Source organism: Lates calcarifer, linkage group LG3 (assembly GCF_001640805.2).
Source record: "Lates calcarifer isolate ASB-BC8 linkage group LG3, TLL_Latcal_v3, whole genome shotgun sequence".
Taxonomy (NCBI): domain Eukaryota; kingdom Metazoa; phylum Chordata; class Actinopteri; family Centropomidae; genus Lates; species Lates calcarifer.
This window is the reverse complement of record NC_066835.1, coordinates 3,396,258-3,416,826: the sequence shown is the minus strand read 5'-3', so window position 1 is coordinate 3,416,826 and position 20,569 is coordinate 3,396,258. Positions and strand designations below refer to the sequence as shown.

Below are 20,569 nucleotides of genomic sequence, written 5' to 3'. Positions count from 1 at the left end.
TTATTTCAGAATCATATCAAAGTCAAGTGAAGTCAAATCAAGTGACTGGAAATCCAAATAGTCACTGATGCGTTACAGCACCAGGGTGTGCCTGTTATTCCCTCATACAAGACTGCCACCCTATTATAGTGCAAACACATATTCAGGTAGAATGACTTCATTTCCCACCTTTTTATAAATACTCCACATCACTCCCATAATGCTGATAATGATCCATCTTGGCAAGGAGAACTCTGTTTGTGTGGCTTGCAAAGAGGAAGAGTGTGTGTGTGTGTGTGTGTGTGTGTGTGTGTGTGATTGGGGGGGGGGGGTATTTGAAGCAAGTCATCTTGGGAGGCAGTTGAAATAATTGGTGCTGGGCACAGGCTCTGGTGCCATGTGGTGTTGTTATTGAGCCTCAGCTGGCTGTGACACAAAGACAGCCAGGCAGGCAGGAAGGTAGGAAGGCAGCCGGCGATGATTATGTTTGTGGGAAGGTGAATGTTTACACACTGGCCACTCACGTGGAGCCCATGTGCTTGCTCAGAAATGCAAGCTCATCTGCCAGTCACATCGGAGGAGGGAAAAAAATGTCAGGGAGGAGGAGGAGGAGGAGGGGGGAAAAAAGCTCTCATTGGAAGGTGGCCAACTATTCCCATAGAAATCTCACACTCGCAGGCTGGCTGCAGCCCCGAAGCCGGCGGTTTTGCACTTGAAACAGCGCCCGTTGCTATTTTTGGGACGTGACCTGATGGAGGAACCCCAGAGGGAGTGACAGGAGGAGAACGCTGATTCAGAATCCACCACCCCACACCCCCATTCCACCCCCACCCTGTTCCCTCTGCCCGTCCCTACATCTCTTTCTCTCACTTCGGTGACTGCACAAACCCAGGCCTTTCTGACCAACACAGGAGATGTGGCGGCTATAAAACCATGCAGAACCCAGCAGGAGGGCTTTATGGAAGAGTATCACGCTCTAAAGTGTTTCATTGGCTGATACCCAATTAATGTTAGCAAATGTAAAAACAGGTCAGAACAAGGCAAAGCCATGCTGTGTGAACGTCACGGAGCAGTGAGATCTTAATGCTCTGGAGTAGAGAGCAGAGATCAAACAGCATGACATTCCTTGCTTAAACAACCATGGCGGGATCCTTTTTTTCCAGCAGCCAGCATTGTCAGCTGACCTACAATCTCCCCCTCTTCCCAACCAGCACCACCCCACCTCCACTCAGACATCACAAGACCGGTCATCTGACAGAGGCCTCGGCCTGTCATGATGACCGTCTAGGCAGCTGCCATGCTAAAAGCTTCAGAGATGCAGCACTAAGCCGTGTCCGTGCCACAAGAGGGGGGGACCTCTTCCACCAACCCCTCCCATGACCCAGACCACAGTGCAAAAAAAAAGGTCAGGGGTCAATTCCTGGAGTTACGCCCAGGAGTCACATCTCAGCAGGAGGTCACTGTGGACGGCTGCACAAGACATACACACTTCAGTCCTGAGACAGAAAGACGGACCAAGAAAGTATTAACAATGCAGGATCCATCCTGATCAAAAACAGCTGCCTTCTAAAAGTGGGATTTGGGGCACTCCAGGAGCCCTTGGGGGTGTTCATGCAGAATGAGGAGCAGTTAAGTAAAAATCTACAAGACAGGAGCAAAATTAGAGAAGCAACAAGACTTCTGCCACTATTACCTCATTATAGTCTTTATTAGAGTTTGGAACTGAACCTGTGTTTTTGGCACTGAGGTCAACTATCAAGTGCCAAAAACTGGTATTGAATATGTACTCACATTTGTAATCTTTATTTATTCTTGGATGAGACCATCTCTGATTTAAGCCATACTGTTTACACATGGCCTGTGTCTTTTTTTTTTTAACTTATATTTCACACAGGTGTAAATGGTAAGTGAATGTATGCTCTCAATCTGTTTTCAAATCCTAACTCTACAACAGTTGAGTATCTAATCCAGAATCTCTAGCATTGTTTTGTAGTAGAGGTGGACCACCATCACTGCTAACATTATAAAAATAAAAATAGAGGCAGAAAAACCATAGCTTTCATGAATTCTATATGACAGGCAGGCAGTAAATAATCACTGATTCTATATTACTTCAATATTTATCTTCTATCCATCATGTTAAAGAAAGAACTTGAGGCATTTTTGATATCTTGAGAAAGACGAGCAGCAGCCGATGTAGCATTGCATTCTGTGACCTGGAGCGGTGCAACAACCATTTCACCCTCAGGTAACAGCAAGAGCATCACGCATGCAGAAAAATCTATGTTTTGTTTAGTAGATATTTGCTGAATGATAAAGTAGAATTAATTTTCCATTGTGTCGAAGCAAACACCATTTCCCACACAACAAAAGGAAGAATGAGTTGAGGGTTAAATCACAGAGAAGTAACAAAGCGTGTGAGAGAAGCTCTACACCCCTGTCAGCACAGCAGAACCTCTGAGGATTCAGCGATGTGAAATAAAAACAATATGTTTTTTTAAAACTAAGAGATGTCTTCATTCCACCACCAAACAAACTGCCTAAAAAGATTTGAAGGGATTTGAAGGGATTTGGAGTTGAATTCAGATTCAATAAAATACTATCAAGCCCCATTCCAAATTTTTATGTCTATGATCATTTATCTTAAGATTTTCTAGAGGAAAGAAGAGCAGCCTTAATGTGAACACTATAGACTGGGACCTGAATCGATTACATTATCATATAGTTAACTCAAAAAAGGGGGGATTTAGTGCTAAGCTACTCTTAATGATTTGAGAAGTTTGGCTTCTTTTGTTAAATGGAAAAAAACAGTTTTGTAGCCATGTGTGTTCATATTCATTAGTAAGGTATTTAAATGAGTATTATTTTGGCATCAGCAGAGAACCACTGGCACTAGTTTTGACAAATTGCAAACAGTTGTACAGTTGAACATTAAACCAACAATTACAATAAAATATTCAAGAATGGGGTTTCTTATGACTAAATGAAATGGTTTAGTGCTCCTATTCAATACAATAAAATGGGCAAATTCACAAAAATATATCAGAAATTCACATCTACACCTGCTACACTGGCACATATATGCAGCATAGATGGTGAGTAAATATCTGACAACTGACAGCTCTCATCCCTCAGCCTGGATAGGCAGAAGCGCGCGCGCACACACACACACACGGACACAAGCTTCTACCTACTCCCACTCTGCAGTCATTGATTTTTCCCAGCTCAATACTGCACAGCACCAGCCTGTTCTGCTGACTGCACAAGCCGGACAGCGAGAGGAGAGGAAGGAGGAGGGAGGAGGGGAGGAAAGGGGGGAGAGAGGGGAGGGGAGCGTTGGTGATACTGATGCTGCTGAGGCTCTGCTATTCAACCTGCTCATTATTAGAAGGCAAATGATGAAGAGGGCATGGATCAGGCTTGGGGAGGAGTTGAGCGACAGTGGAGTGGCTAACTTAGGAGTGTGTGTGGGGGGTTTATAAGCTGGTAGGAAGGTTACACCAGTGTTATCTATGACAAATACATAACAGACAATAACATGAGTGTACGCAACAAATACACAAGATGAGTTTTTTCCCCCTATATGAAGGCAGTGAGAGAAACTGTGTTGTGGAGAGAAGGAGAGAGCTGCAGTTCTTTCTGTGGAAGCTTCTCTCTATGGCAGCCATTTTGTGTTTTTCCCAGCACTGCCTAACATGGAACTTCAGAGCTGAGAACTGCAGAACAGTCTTCATAGCGTTTGAGGGTTGAGGAGAGGCAAAAAGACGAATTGAAACGATGAAAATTTATTTTAAAAAATACTAAAACAATTCAACCAAATTTTATCTGCTGTAATTATTGCTCATGAATGTGGAAAATGGCAGACAGTCTTTACTCTTTCCACAATTCCCATATTCTCCACTGCTCTTCTGAGTGTGCCTGTGCTGTCTCTGAGTCATCTGCTCTGCTCTCCTCTCCGCCGTCCTAATGTATTCCATTTGCAGATTACTTCACTGAATCAATCAAGCCCGACCAGAGCCATTAGTCTGCCAAGCCAGCCGATTTCTTTTTTTTTTCTTTCCTTTTTTTTGTAGGTTATGAGAAACAGAAAGTAGGAGAGAGAGGTAGCGTAGCGGCCCTGAGATAATGAAACGTATCTGGAATGTGTGACCCTGGCCAGAAGTGTAACTAGATCTGGTGGTAGTGGTGGTGATGTTGGGGGGGGGGGCAGAGTTCATCCCTCAGTCACACACTCTCCCTGACCCACTCTTCTCTGTCATTCTCAGACCTCAGGGTTTCACCAACTGCCTGGCTGGCAGGCTTCCTTGTTCTCAGGCCTCCAGATGTTTAACACAATATACAGGGGGAGGAAAAAAAACACAAAAAGAAAAAAGCTCACTCACTCCAGACTTGTACATCCTCTGTGGTGAGGTGATACCGGAGGAAGAGAGAGTAAGAAGAGGGGGGGGTAAGAGCGGACGAGTGGGCGAAAGGGGGGGGGGCTGGCTGCATCTCAAGGGCTGCCATGGTTACTGTGATCCACGTGGTTGACACATTAGAGCCGACACACAGTCCCTCCCCCCTGTTGCTGCCATCCCTCTGTCTGTCTCTCTCTCTGTGGCCTCCCTGCGTGCCTGGCAGGGTCACAGTGCAGTCAGCTACTACAAAAGAAGAAGCCCGTCATTGTTACAGGAAACGCAGACGCACCAAAGCTTCGCTCCCCCCCCCCCCACCACCCTTCTTCGCTCCTGCTCCACCACCGCCACCGCTTTAATTACACACTCAGCCTCCGGGCCTTTAGTGCTGAGGAGGCCTGGGAGACACGCACACACATGGTGAGTGGACAAACACAAGCAAGCAAAACCTTGAACTTTGCTGTCTTTCCTGAGTCCCTGATGTTTATGTTTATGTGTTGACGACCTTGTCGGCGAGAACACTCCAGCGCCGTGCATTTATCACTCATTCAGGGCAAAGTGGGCTTTTTGATATCCGAACGGGGTCATGGGAAAAGTCATCTCTTCCCTTTAAAGCCTAAGATCAAGTGAAAATTTCTCTGCACATTTTATAAAGGGGTTTCTATTCTCTTTCTCCCAGCTCAGTCTGTGAACATGCTGACTTGACTTAACTGAGCTCAGAAGCACATTATCTCCACGCCACAATCAGAGCGCTTCTATCTGTCACAGACAGATGACAGATAGACTGTAGGCGCTCAGACAAAATAAAATTTAGGTGTCTGGTCTATGAAAGCACCTGTATTGACTCTGTGCTGCATTACCATGGGACGACAGGAGGAAACGTCCATACAGAGAATACCAAGACTGACAGGTGGGTGCTGTTGACACCTAAGCCACCTGCCCAAGGATCCCACCTACATCCAGGGGCTGTTCCAAGCTACAAGGGGCTTCTGGGGAGTCCATCGGTGGCTTGGAGAGAGGCAGTTCCAGCCCCAGCTCGAGGTTTGCAGGGCTGAGCTCAACCATAAGGGGGCACTCCCATCCCACTATGAGGGAAGAACTGGAGAAAGGAGGAGAAGCAAGGCAGGCCCCTGCCTCATACAGCAGCAGCAGCCATTACAGGGTTTCACATAGAGCACAGTCTGACAAGAAACTCTCCATACACTGTAAGGGTACCCTATAGGTGCTCCATGCAACTGTACCCAGTCCACACCATGATACAGATATGAGCTATTGAGCAGATGGTGTTTACAGTCAGTGTTTGAACTGAACATGTCATGAGTTCTGTTATTTCATTTCTCCAAAATGTAGGCAAACAGCTAACGTGGACGGTGACAACACAAGTAGGGTGAGTCAATGCTCAGAACCTGGGAGCACCCTGCTGGGATTAAATATCTTGTCTGGAGTATCAGTGCCACAGACACAATGTCTACTACCTCCACGGACGAGCTAGCTTCAGCTCCCCAGAGATCACCATTACACTGCTACTTTATCACCAGCAGCCACGTGGGACAGATAATAACATGGACTGAAAAGTACAAGATGAAAGGGTGAACCAGCAAAATTTAGAAAAGGAGTCTCACACTGCTAAGGCATTAAAAAAATACAATTCATTTGACACTGATCAATACTGTTCTGCTTTAACATTCCTGTGCGTTTCAAGCTTGCAGTCAAAAAGAAAATAAAGGCCAACTATGAATCTTAATCAATAAGTAGGGAGTTCTTTTTTAAACGCTCCACATTTGCCTAATTGAGCTTCTCTGTGGGGGTAACAAAAAAAAACGGGGGTGTGCAAGGCACACACACAAACACTGCAGCAGTCTGTGTGTAGCTAACACAGAGTAGATGGAGGGAGGTGGTGAGGGGGAGGAGGCAGGGGGTCTGATTGCTGTGAATAATGGGGAGATGGTGTGTGCGTGGGGGGCCTTTTGTAGAGATCACAATAGTAGCAGGGAGTCCCAGGGCAGCGCACAGATGCCCAAGTGAGGCAGGCAGCTGCCCAGCCCGAGGTGAGGGGTGCTGGGATACGGCGGGCCAAGGGGGCTGGAGGGGCCTCGGGGTGAGGCGGGAGGGGGTTGGGGGTTGGGGGGTGGCTGGTTGAGTGGGGAGGCTCCAGACCCCTATAGCCAGTCTGCCTGCTCTCCAGAGCAGCAACGCCCCTCCCCTCCTACTGTCACACACACACACACACACACACACACACACACACACACACACACAGAGCGTGTCTAGAGGGCGCTACCAAAGCAACTGATACCACCAGTGAATTAACTGGGGAGACGGGGGGAAAAAAATAATATAGAAGTTATTTCATGGAGCGAGAGTTAATTTCATTGTGAGGTCAGTTTCATCCATCCAGGCTCAGCAGCTTGTTCCAGCGAGAGCAGGAGAAAGCAGAGGACAGACAGTGCTGCAGTCAGCCACAGTCTTTGTGCTGCAAAACTAGCTCAGCCCAGCAGAAATGGAGGCAGAGGGGAGGGGCATGGGAGAGTGTGTGTGCGAGTGTGAGAGTGTGTGAGTGAGCGGAGAGCAAAAGGGAGAGGGAGAGTGTTCTGTGTGTGTGTGTGTATGTGTGTGAGTGTGAGTGTGAGCGCGCAAGCGAGCTCACAAGAGCAAAACAGGGTTTGGGGTTTTTGCAGGCTGAGAAACAATTCACTGAAGCAAATGCAAAACAACACACTTTGTCAGCAGATTGAATTTTCTCAAGTACATTAATTAAAAATCACATAGAGGAAAGAAAAGGGTGAGACAGAGAGGGAGCAGGGGAGAGAAACAGACAAGCTGGGAGGAGGGAGGGGGTGAGAGCGAGTGAGAGGCACCCTGGAATCTGAATAAGACATGCCCACACAGGAAGCAAGGGCCCCAGAATAGCAACAGGAAACTGGCCCCGGACTCTGAATACTGTCAGCGTCAGAGCTTCGCAAAACAAGGCTGCGCTGCACAGCGTTATGAAAGCTGATTTACTGAGAGAAGAGAGAGAACGAGGAAAGGAAGAGGAGGAGGAGGGGAGGAGGGCGCAGGCGAGGGAAAGAGAAAACGAGAATTTAGACAGAAAGAGGAACGGCAGAGAGAGTAAAAAATATATATTTATATACGAATATATATATATATATAAATAAACAGAAAGAAAGAGAAAAATGCAGCAAAAAAACAGAGTGTAATATTGAAAAAGGCAGGGAGGGGGCTGGGCTGGGTAGGAGAGGAAAAAAAGTGGGCCGGCCTTGTCAGGCTGATTGCTCCAGAGCTATGTCGCAAAAACAAGCTTAGCTGCCGCAGGAGAGCAGAGCTGGGCTGGGCTGAGCAGGGAATGGGGATTGCAGGAGGCTGTGGGTGGGGGGGGACTCGGAGTTGATCAAGACTGGAAGATCCCTCGGTTCCAGATCAGAAGGCTTGGCACATAACATTAAAGGTCATTAAGGGAGGGGGGGGGGTCTGTTGTTGTGAAGTGGGTGGTCTTTGAGCTTTACAAATGCACTGGGTAAGACTGAATTCTTGCAAGGGTGGGGTCCTGACAGGCAGTGATACGGTGATAAATTATAAGGTGGGAAGCCTAGTACTAAACTAGGACCTTCAGTTGATCATTGTCAGAGCAAACCAAACAAACAAACGTATGCTCTTCAACATTAAAAACACTCTAGTTAAAGGCCTCCTACAGGCCATCTACATCATATACTTGTTGTGAAATTTAAGTAGGGCTAAATAAAGGTATTGTATTCTCTCCATTAAACCACTGTTAATGGGAAAATATGCTCTGCTGACACAAATAAAGTAAACATCGTAAATCCTCGGCTCTTCCTTCGAGATAAAACCACTCCAGATGAAGCCTCTTATTCAGGAAGACGAGGGGAACAAGAGGAATGGGAGGATGGAGGACAGAAAAACAAACTCAAGCGTAAGTGTGTGACCAACATGTGACCTTCCTCTCGAGTCTGAAGCACATTCAGACACATCAGAAAAGAGGAGCACCACAACCAGTGGGCGGTTCTGAGTGGGATTAGCCCCACAGTGGAGAAAGGGTGTACAAAAGACCTGGGAGAGGACAAGGAGATTTTAAAAAAGAGAGTTAGAGAGAAGGGGCAAGGTGGGAGGGAGGGTCGGAGGTTGGTGGTGGTCTGGTAGTTATTCCCATTCCCATGGGTTGACATGGAGAGGAAGTGTCACTTCCAGGGAACATGAAAGCTTGACGGTGACAGCAGAGATTGGCCTGCTTTACTTCTTCTAGAGCCGTGATGGAGGAGGTGGGCCTTTGTGCTTGTGTCCACTTCCATAGGAAATAATTCTTTGTAATTCTTGTCTAATATGAAGTTCCCTTTCTCCAAAATATGACCCAAAAACCAGCACTGAATGTGAATACTTAGCTTGGTCTTTAAGTAGCACTTCAATTTAGTATTGCACTTAACCCTACATTTAACATCAAGCAACTAGATAGCATCTTACATGACACTGTCTGTGGCTCCTAAATGCCTACTCCTCTCAGACCTCAAACCTCTAGTTTGCACCGCAGGCTGAAGCGGAGATAACCCTCATGACATCACTATGACAGCATCAGTTTTATTTTTTTCAAACTTTGGGAGGCTCTATCCAGAGTCACAGAGGATGTTATATGTTTTCACAGGCTGTGTTGCCTGTCTTGCACTCCTCATCACAAGTTAACATTAGTTCATGTGTAAATCGGTAGGTGGTTATTCATTATAGACTCAGTCAATAATGTAGCGCGTTTGATAGAGAACAACACAAAAAAGTCTTTCTTTCTCTACCTCCTCTCAGCTTAATGCATTTCATTTCCTAGAAATGACTTGAATGTTACTAGGTCACAGGAATATTTTAAGACCACAAACACTAGTACTTTCCAGTTGCATTAGTTATTGTGCTGTTCATTTGAAATTGTTTTAGATTAGCATCGACTGACTGCTTGAACTTTAAACATTTAAAGAGATTTCTATGACGACAAAAGCAGTTCTGGGGAACTGACAGTGTGGTAAATACCGAGCAGTTAAACTGTGCAACTGTGTCCTGGAGCCAGGGTGAAAACAAACCAGGAACAAGCTCAACCTGCTCAGCTAGTTCCACTATCGCTGCCTGTATTTTTTTTTCACCCTCCCTCCCTCCACCTCTTATCCACAGCCCTTTTCTCAAGCTGACTGTTGCTTTCCTACCTGCGCCTTCCAGCAGGCGCTGAGCCTCCTGTACTCCTTTATTCCCACCTCAACGGCAGTCTAACAGACGCTGGGTTTTTAGCACCTGGCTCAAACAGACCCATCTGTACTCTGGATGAGGTGATGTCTGGCTGGCTCTGTGCAAACCCAACTAAAGTAGCTAAATGGTGCTTACCCCTCAGCTGCTGTTGGATCTGTATTCAAATATGTTTTGAGGCAGATTAAAACAAATGTGTCTGTACAAAATCACTACAGGTCCTTCCAAAATATACACCTATTTAAACAACATTATATCATCTGTACTGAGCATTCTGTCAGGTGTCTTTCAATTTGGAAAACATGCTTGTTTAACATAATATAAGTTAGTTCATTTAAGACCCAACACTTCCTTCATCAGTAGAAGTGCACAAATACATGTGAGTACTGATCATCATCATTACTGCACCAATTGTGTTTGTCAACCAATGAGTGAAGTAATGAGCTTGCTGGTGAGCTGTGGCTGAGGATCATTTGAAATTTGTTATACCCTACTTTGAATTATATAACCTTTTTTTGTTTGTTTTGTTTTGTTTTGTTTTTACAAAACCTCTCCAAATGCATTAGTGTTTCATTTTGTTTTAAAACAAAAAAGTCATACAAGAACTTTGCCTGATACAATCATCTCTACTATCAGAATTTTATTCATATTAAGAACAGGGAACCAACACTACAGGGAAATCCATACTGACACCCATCATGGAACAGATGTGCTTCCACCATAACAAATATAATGTTCGACATTGACTCAGACATGACTTGCGGATTTAGGACGTCACATGTCGTCTCAGAAAGTTATGGAAGTACATTTCTAAGAATTTGTTTTTCTTCCTGTTTGCTCTGTGAAATCTATTTTTGTTCATTAAATGTTGATATTGTTACCCTGGTGAAGACTGTCTGCCTGAAAGAGGAACCCTTCTTCCAAAGACAGTGACGTTTATAAAAGAAGTGTATTAAACAGAAAGGATGCCTCACAGCTGCGCTGTTATGCTGCTAACATCTCACCTCATTTGTGAATTTGGAGTCAAAGTGCTGCCAAGCATTCAACGCCAACTTTTGATACTTGACTTACTTGTTTTTGAAACTCGGTGCTCGGGTTCAACCAAATGAAGCATTGTATTCACCTTTCATAGTGATGGATCCTCTTCTTAACAATACATTTTTATGAACTTTGCAAATTGCAGACTGAGACTTTAAGATTCTCCTGCATTCTTTTTAATCTGTGGCTGTCTGGATTTCAAAATAGCTTCATTTCCAGGTAAAACAGATATCACTGGTGCACATCTACTCATCACACCTCTAGGAGTCAATTTAGCAGTTTTGACTGTCAGGGTTATTACTGCCAGTTAGCATGGTCTAATCTGCACAGTGTGATGTGCGTGCCACAGAGGTGTTGTGGGAAGATGAGCAGGAGGAGGAGGAGAAAGGGGATCAGTTCATCTCCACCTAGCAGATTAATGGCTCTCACAGCCAATCACACGCACCATAGGGAATCCCGAGAAGTCTGAGGGAAATAAATAAATAAATAAAAATAGCCCTGGTCTAGCCTGTTCGGCCAATGGCTGAGCCCACTGAGAGTTGTATAAATAAATAAGAGAAAATAAATAAAAGAGGAGGGAAACACATCCTGGGGGCATCCCCTACTGGCATAGACAGAGCTGCCTCTCATCCCTCCCTCCCTCTCAGCATCTCCCACTCCAACCAATCACTCACACTATTTGAAGTTATTTGCTTGCACTCCCTCATCCTGCCCCCCACACACACACACACACACACCCCACCATCGCTCGCTGCCGACTCCACTCTCTCACTTTCATTCTCTCTCATTAATGATCTCATTTCTCACTCTCCTTCCCTGAGGCCCAGAATGAGGTTAGCTCTGCAGTCTGACCTATAAACACTGCCATGGAAACTGCAACGTGTTACAGCGAGACACCTCTTTAACAGGGAGGGTGGGGGGTGGGGGGGGTGGACATGGGGAAGGAAGGGGTTTCTCTCACCTTTATCTTTGCCAGAGGGCTATCAAAAGCCAGATTTACTTCACTTTCAACAATCCTTTTCCTGGCAGAAATGTTTTTTTTTTCCCCCACTCACAGAATATTTTTTAACAAGTCAGTAGAAACCTGCACTGCTTGAACACATTGTACTCACCCCTGGCATCAGCTTGTTGTTGTGTACTGTGTGTATGTAAAAGTCAGAGGCAGCAGAGAAGGGAAAGGATGGAAAGGGTTGGGATGCAGATTTTTACTTGTTACCTCTTCCTATAATATTTAAAAGATTAGTTCAACCTAAATTACTGTGTCCTTAATATTCCAATATTGGGTCACAGAAATTGCTGTAGTGAAAAATGTTCACAGTAGCACGTGTTGGGATTTTATGTACATGTTGGTATCTCAAACTCATGCCAGGAATTTAGCAGGCACATAACCAGAAAGCAGTAAACAAAGCTGGGAATCCACTGGTGTCTGAAGTCCAAAGTACTGAATATTGATCCTACTTGGGCAAAACATGAAATACCCACAGTAGTTGCAGCGTTAATAAAGTATAAAATGTCCATCACATCGCTTCTGGATAGATTGATGCAGCTGAATCCAAGTGTTTGGTGGTCGGTCGAGTGCACAGTGGCCCCCGAAAATTCAATATTCACCCAGAGATTTCTATGTATTTTACTCACACAGTCACACTTTATGACCGTGTCTCCTACTAGAGGCTAATTCTTAATGCTGCACAATGATGTTCCCTGCATTACAAAACAAAGCCGGGTACCATCACTTGGTTACAAGACAACAGTTTTGAGAAATTAAAGCTAAATCCAGCTACTTTTAGGGAGACTGGTGTTACTGGTGTATTTACTGGTCCTTGAATGGAGTTGAATCTAGACTGGCCTGAGTGTGAGTCACTAATGACTAAGGTTGACAGTTTAGTCTAAACCGGTGAGTGGTTTGTCTGACTATCTACCAAAAGCAACAGTTTTATTGAACCTGGGTGCAGATCAGCAAAACACTGGAATGAGATCTGGTCTAAAATCTTTTCAAACGCCGTGTGTGGAGAAAGGTCACTGCAACACATACAGTACAATGATTTTCTAGGGCGGCCCTAACACCTGACGGTTGTCAAGACTTTGACTAACAATATGGGTCTATATATTCATAGTCCAAGTTAAATCCCTTATTTGCTTTCAGTACTAAGCCATTTGCATTGCATTTTCTGGCAATTGTTGCAGGTGATTATTATTTATTAATACGGGACTGACTCTAGCCGTAAGATTAAAAACTACTGACAATTCCTGTCATAAATGTGTCTGCTTTAGTGAGATTTCTGGCCTTCTAGGAGGGTCATAAATTACATATTAATAGGTTAAACTATGGAGGTGGTTGTGCCCATTGAGGCCACTTGTTACATGAAGATGATGGAGGGCTTACCGGCAGACTGGATGGCCTGGCCTGCATGCTGTCTTCTTGACTGCTCTTGTTGGAAGCCATGGGCTGGTTGGAAGGAGGAGCGCTGGACTGGGAGCTAAAGGAATCCTGGGAGAGTTCCTGATCACAGGGAGAAGAAAGATAATACTTGGACTCCAGTCTCCAAATCAAGCATCTTGTTACTGCTTACTGGCTCTTTGCTATGTATAGCACTGATACAAATAACACATCTCCACTGGGCTAGATAAATGTAAATACATTTACGTAATTTATGTAAAAAAAAATGTGTGCCATGCAATGAGGAACTTTGATTTGAATATTTACTGTCTGGCATGTCTGGGTCACTAACAGAGAGACAGTTCTCCTCACTTGTGGCCTCATCTCCAATTTATCATTGTGTTTTTTTTTTTGTTTTGTTTTTTTTTACCAAACAATTAGATGTAATCAGATTTGTTTCTCTGACAGGTAATGTAGGGGTTGGTGTGTTTTGTCATCTAAATCCCTCTTGTTTTTACTATTCATTTAACAGACAAGAGCCTCTTTATTTAAGTGAATAATTAGACGTTAATCAAGCAACAAGTCAACCCTAAATGGCTTACGTCAAAGCTTTATTCAAAACCTCTTGCCTACCTATTGCTGACAGACTGGTTTGCATTAATATCGTAAGGCAGGTATGTTGCAATACAGATAAAGTGAAGCAAATGTCAAGAGCATGTGTCAGGAAACTCCTGATGGGCCTGAAGCATCACATCATGTTATAGCTTAAGTGTGCTAAAAGACTTGTGCACTGTGCTGTTACCTGTGGAGGAGGTGGGAACCTCTGATATGGTGACTGTTGCTGCTGTTGCTGTTGCTGTTGTTGTTGCTGATGCTGCTGCTGCTGCTGCTGCTGTTGTTGTTGCTGTTGTTGCTGTTGTTGTTGTTGCTGCTGCTGCAGTGGGGGTGTCTGAGAGTAAGGTGATGGTTGACCCTGTTGGCCATGACCTGGAGGTTGCTGGGCTTGAGGAGGCGGTCCTCCTGGTTGTGGTTGTTGCTGTTGTTGTTGCTGTTGTTGTTGTTGTGGTTGTGGGGGCCCTTGCTGCTGCTGCGGGGTTTGCTGCGGTGGTGGCTGCCCTGGCCCAGGGGGTTGCGGGTAGCCGGGCTGGCCTGGAGGGCCCTGCTGACTTTGGGGACCAGGACCCTGCTGCTGTTGAGGCTGCTGCTGCTGCTGTTGGGGAGGGACGTAGGGTGGCTGTCCTGGCTGTGGCTGTGAGGGCTGACTATAAGGAGGCTGGCCTGGAGGAGGGCCATGGGGACCTTGAGATTGTTGGTAAGGGGGTCCTGGCTGCCCATGTTGGCCAGGAGGCTGCGCAGGGTGGCCCTGCTGGGGGTACGGAGGTCCAGAGCTGCCCTGTGGTTGGCCAGGGTACGGAGGCTGCTGCTGGCCAGGGTGAGGTGGGGGACCATGCTGCCCATAGTACCCCTGACTCTGTTGGCTGTAGCCACCCGGGCCCTGCTGTCCATAGGATGAAATCTAGACATGAAAACAATAAGATCAGTTAGGATCAACAACAGTGCTCTTTAAAAAAAAAAGGGAAGACCACTCTGATCTGTGAGTAAATATAACCCAGCATAGCTGAATTGCCTGTGAACATAAACAGCTTTCTTCAGTAGAACTAAGATTTTACTACAGATTTACTATCCTGAGCCCCTCAGTGGAATATCAATCACTTCCTGAGTACAGACTGTGTGCTGACAGGATCCTTTCTGAAGCTGTGAAAGATATATAAAAATAACCCAATATCCACCTCACCTCTTTGATTTTTTTTACCATTCATTCTCAGCGGAGTAATCAGAGCATCTCTTCATCTTACTCACAGATTAAAAGGAGAAGACAACTGTTCTCTCTCTGTCTGTAAGAGAGAGGAGTGTGTTCCTTGGTATAAACTGATCAGTCAAAGCGCATAAGAAAAGCCATCTAAGTGTTGGAATTCAGCAGTGTATCGCTTTAAATTACAGGCATGAAAATAAAAATTGAGTTTTGACTTCATCTCCTTGAACTTCAATATGAGGCTTTTCATATTCCACCCGATCCTGCGCGCCGAAAGCCTTTCAATACTGCGCTTTCGTTTCATTACCCTCAAGAAGCATGGAAGGAGAAAGCACTGACCTTGTGAGGAAACATAGTAATAAAAAAGAGAGAAGGAAAAAAAAAGCCATGTGTTGTTTTGGGAGGGTTCTCAGCTATTCAAGTATTCAAAGAAAATACGAGATAGTAAAGAATTGCCACACATTTAAAACAACATGAAGTGGCTGTATTGTATCTGTCCGACAAAGGGAGGGAAGCCGTTTTCTTCTCTGCAGGGTATTTATCGAGTCCATGGTCAGGCACCAGGCAGGCCAGTATGAGATAATCACATCACACAATGGGCACAAGACCACAGACAGCGGACGTGGAGGAAAAGGCTTCACTCTACGGGATTCCCTGCATGCATTTCTCTGTTAAGACGGACTGCCTGGCTGAGAGAGTTCAAGAAGGGGCTTATTCCTAGCTATGAGTAAGTAGCTAAGGCAAACTGGATGTTTGCCGTTTTCAATTGGACAACGCTGTCAGAATGCGCTGCCCACTGTGCTAGTAGACACAACTTGAATTTCCCCAACTTTTGCTTTTCAAGCATGAAAATAAACCAGACAGTAAAAAATTGGATGGTCTGCTCTCTCTGTTAGTGTAAGAACAGTTTTTTTTCCCCCATTCCATTTCATGTTTCAGGTGAAAAGGATGCCAAGTTTGGTTTGGTGGGATGACCATTAACTCCATTAACTCACCTATTATCCAGGATATAGTAGTATTTTCCTGCAATACCTACAGACAGAGTCAGTTCCTCACCATTTCTAAAAGGATAATGTCTCCAGTAAGATAACTTTTATGGCGATTTCACCTTTTTCTGGAGTCAACATTTCCTTTTCAGACTGGACTGATAACACCCTAAACAGATCAAGATCATCCCTACTCACCACGAAACACAAAACGGTTTTAAACCTCTGCAAACTTTCCCAAACCGTGTGTGTGATGTCCAGTGAGACCGAAGTCACTGTATCTGCTGTGTGCCACCACTGCCACCATTCCTCTAATACTGAGTCACTTACCAAATAAACGCTCTGGTGCCTCAACTAACAGGAATGTAAAAAACTTATTAACTTGTGGTTCGGACTTCAAACCATGCCCTGCACCATGACTACGTACCACAGAAATTCATAATGGCCCTGTTAAATGTCCTTTCCTAGGGCAGGAGGTCTTTCATTATGAATAACGTATTGGTTTCACCAGGTTTGATCTTTTTACTAACAACAGTGTAGTAGCTCGGGTTTGGTGATTCAAGCCTCCGCCCATCATTTCCTCAGCTTCATTCAGGTAGTGGTTATAGTGATGGTTTGGCAGTTCCTTTTAGAAACCACTTTGAGTGCTGTGCTGTGGGTATTGGACAATCTCCCCGTTCAAGGTACAGGTGTCAAAAGCAGGCAGGACAAATCCACTTCATTGTTTCTTAATATGCTGCCCTCACAACCTTAGCAGTAGTTCAAATCCTCATTACATTTAACAAAGACTTAATATTTGAAGATCTCAACTCTCCTTTGTTCAGATAAGTTTGCCTTTTTGAATACTTTTTGAACATGACACAAGTCTTTTAACCTTGGCCAACATGGCGCTGGTCCCAGACCTAACCCTGGTCAAATACTGCACTTTGAACTCAACCCATCTATTCTCTTGTGTCATCATTAATATAATTTCAACTTAAGCACCTCAATTATTTAACATACTTAGTCTTTTCAAGTCAGACTGTGACTGCAAAAACAGGTTGTACAAGGTTGCAGAGAAAGTAATCTAAGCCCATCATCACTAACCTGCTGTCCATACTGCATGCTGCCCATACTGCCGGGTGTTCGGCTCTGCATCCCCATAGGATATCTCTGAGGCCCGGGAGGTCCGTAGCCCTGGCCTGGGTAAGAGCCTCCTTGCTGGGGTCCAGGCCCTGTGGGAGGCCCTTGTTGCTGCTGAGAGTAGGGGTTGGGTCCTCCGTACGGCTGGCTGCGCATCTTCCCTACTTGTTCCATTGGGCTTGGAGGCTAGACAACACAGAGAAAATGTGCTGTTAAGTTGAAACAGTGGATGGATGGCGACAAAAAGAGAAAACTGCCACTCGTGGTTTGACCGTACAGTCAAACACCTCAACAAGCTGCAACAAGCTCTATAATGATGCAGCTGATAGGACATTGTTCAGAACTCAGTGATGTGACAGAAAAAGATGAGAAAATGTAGTTCAGGTCAAATATAGCTGGAGTTATTTTGGAACCTTTTTTAGTGGGTTTTCTTGAAAACGCCTTACTCAGCATTGAACACAAATGATGACTCTTCCATTGCAATGTGTCATGCAAGCATCATCTCATAAACCAGTCACCGTATAATCAAGCAAATATAGAACAAAAAGCAGGAGGGGGAGGGAAAAAACAGTAGTGGATTTACTTTCCTACAAGAAAGGGAAAAAATTGGCCATGAATGAATGAATGAGCCCACTATATCCGCCAGGAGCGTTTCCCTGCCCAGGAGATCATTGTGCCAGTGGGTGGATACTGTTACGGTGGAGACGTCGGGAGGGTTTCTATGAAAATAAGCTTAAGGAAGTGGAAGTGTCTGCGGTGGCTGGAGCTGGGCCCACCCCTCAGCTGGAACAACGTCAGGATAGAGGCTGGGGTGGTGGTGGTGGTGTTGTTGGTGGGGGCTGACCTTGGCTGGCGTGGACTCGGGGAGATCCACATGGCCCAGACAGGCAGTGTTACTGGGCCAGACGGCTTTCTCTGGCTGGAGAGCCGGGGAGGGAAACAGAAAGTGGCGGAGGAAGAGAAGGGGGGGGGGTTCATAATGAGGTAGCCTCGCCTGTCAACAGCTGGAGCCAAGGTCATAAAGTGTCTGATGCTATGTGTGTACATAAGAGATGAGCAAAAAAACAACACTCCTCCAGAGTAATAAAAAATAAATACAATTAAAAATAATGGAATTCTATTACAGTATAATGAACTGGTCATTCTCCATCAGAAAAGATTGAAAAAATAAACGAAGAAGAAAATTCACACAGGGGCTGCATGGGTATCTTCCTGGTTGGCGTGATCCGATGCCATCAACTCATCACACCGCTGGCAGCCCCTGCGTGTTCCCATCAAACCCACCGCAGCGGCGTCTGAAAGTATGAGCCACAATGGGGGCTTTGAAGTAGCAACACCTCCTGGCCTGCTGACCTCGGGCAGCAGACACAAAGCTTTCATTGCTTCCCACGGTTATTAATCTGTGTGTGTGTGTTTTTTTTTCCTCCCCCAAAAACCTCTTTTCCTTGGTTAAGGGAGACAACCACCAGTGCTATTTATAGCCAGCGAGACGGAGAGGGCAGTCTGCCGAAAATGTAACAGGTCCCAGCTGCACTGCTGTTTGAACCTGGGCCAGGCCTTGCTCTTCCTGGGCTTTAATAAAGCAGCAGGCTTTGGCACTCTATGAATGACAGTGGTGCAATGAGAGAGAGGAGGTCGGGTGGGGGGCGGCTCAGCGGTAGGCTGGTGTGTGTGTGTGAAAATATGTGTGTGTGTGTGTGTGTGTGTTGGGGGAAGACTGTAGATGTTGCTAGGTTGTGGGGGAGTAGGGGTGTGTGTGTGTGTGTGGGGGGGGAATCAACAGGCTGTCAGGGCGGTCAACCAACATTATCCAAGATAACATAATCCACTCCAGGTTTTCCCTGCAGCCTCCCCCAGGCCACACACTCCTGAGCTCCTCCAGGTTCAGGAGAGTATTTGTGTGTTGTGTGAGTGTTGGGCTGTGTGTTATGTTGTGTGTGTGTGTGGAGGCAAGGAGGGAAGGGGAAGGGGAGTGTTACTACGCTCCCTAGGGTCATTACCGACTGCACCGTGGGGGAAAGAGGTAACAGGCCACAGTACGTACTCTCCTGTGACCTCTAATGCACTTTTAACCCCTGTCTGTGAAGAAGGACACAATGCCGTCTACCTCCCCACCCCCCGCCCCCCACCTGACATCATGCCATGATGGGAGTCCACACAACACACTGCTTAGCCTAAAGGTGACTGGTAGAAAATACTGAGGCGGACACCACCTCATTGCTGGTTTTCAATCCATTTCAGACAGGTGTATCTGTCCAATTATGGCAAACAACAAAAACATCTCCACAATCCCACAAACAAAACTGGAGCCGCTTCTTTCACTGGATAGAAATATGCTATAGTTCTTTCCTAATGAGCTGCTTAAGCTGTTATACAGAGCCTCCTGTGTCATCCATAAAGTGTGCCGCTGAGGCCTGAATCACCCGCTAACGTCCTCCAATCCTGCATGAAAAATGACTAGTATGCTAACAAACTACAAAGCAGCAACACTAAAGGTAAAATCTATTTCTCATTTAGACAAAATCTCCCTGCGATGGCCGAGCCATAAAACAATCAACCTTTTTCCTCGCCAATTTCAGTCGATATTTCGCCGGCGGGGAGAATATTTCTACACCGACTTGGGTACCCGCGTTTCCATTACGCAGCCTGACAGCTCAGGCCCCTGCTCAGCGGGGAGAGAGCCTGAAAAGTACAGCTCAACTACAATCAGGGTTTCCAGCTCCCAGAGCCACGTGGAGAATCAGTGCTGACGTTTCCAAAACAACCACTCATCTCACTCTTGTGTCTCATTTAACAACCACTCTAGAGATGGAGATAGTGGTCATTTAACCAGGTGATCAAATAGCAAAGATAAGTGTGCACTGTGAGGACAAGTGTTAATCTAATATGTACCTTACAGTAATCACTAAAATATTTGAGCTAAAGCCACTGATCATCTTTTGTAGAAATATTTACTAAATAGTGACTGATAATCTTATATTTTGCACAAGTATTCAATGAAGTTGGCAATTTTTGTGCAAAAAAAAATCTAAACAAATTGGCAGAAAACAAATCACTACTATTGTGGGAGTCTCTATTTAAGTCATTTTTTTTTAAGCAAAAGGCCCGAAAAAAATGTTTTTAACCTCTCATACATGAAGACTTTAATTTAACTGTACATTCAATATTTGTGGGGTTTTGACTGTTGGGCTGGAGAAAATCAAAGTTATTAAGATGTCACCTTAGAAAACCGGAATGGATATTTTACATATTTCATCGACCAACTGATTAATAAATTAATCGAAAACAAAGTGCCTGTAATAAACCAGAATGATCCTTTAAGGCATGGTCACACCTGCTTAAGTCCAGAACATAACTGTGGAGTACATTGAGTGTAATAAATAAAATGCCAACATGTGGACAAAAATGTCTGTGACTCCTGTCTATAACACGCTCAATATCATGTAATAACATTCATGTCATAAAGGTTTTAAAGTATGTGGCTGGCCAAGCACAAATCTTGGATGGTAAACCTGCTCAGGAGGTGATGTTTTTTTACTCCACAACCTCATTCGATCATGTTAACACATCTGTGTGCTGCAGGCTGGGAGATAGCTGTGGCCGGTCTACTGCTCAGGCCTTCATTGAT

The 20,569-nt window shown here is 45.1% G+C and overlaps 1 protein-coding gene across 1 annotated transcript in view; it reads right to left on the bottom strand.

Annotated features, from left to right (window-relative positions):
• Positions 1-20,569, bottom strand: part of LOC108900273 (AT-rich interactive domain-containing protein 1A-like) — a 50,388-nt gene that overhangs the window by 13,085 nt on the left and 16,734 nt on the right. Inside the window, 3 exon segments of the mRNA XM_018701251.2 lie at positions 13,027-13,143; positions 13,823-14,536; positions 16,906-17,127. Coding sequence (XP_018556767.1) covers positions 13,027-13,143; positions 13,823-14,536; positions 16,906-17,127 — 1,053 coding nt within the window.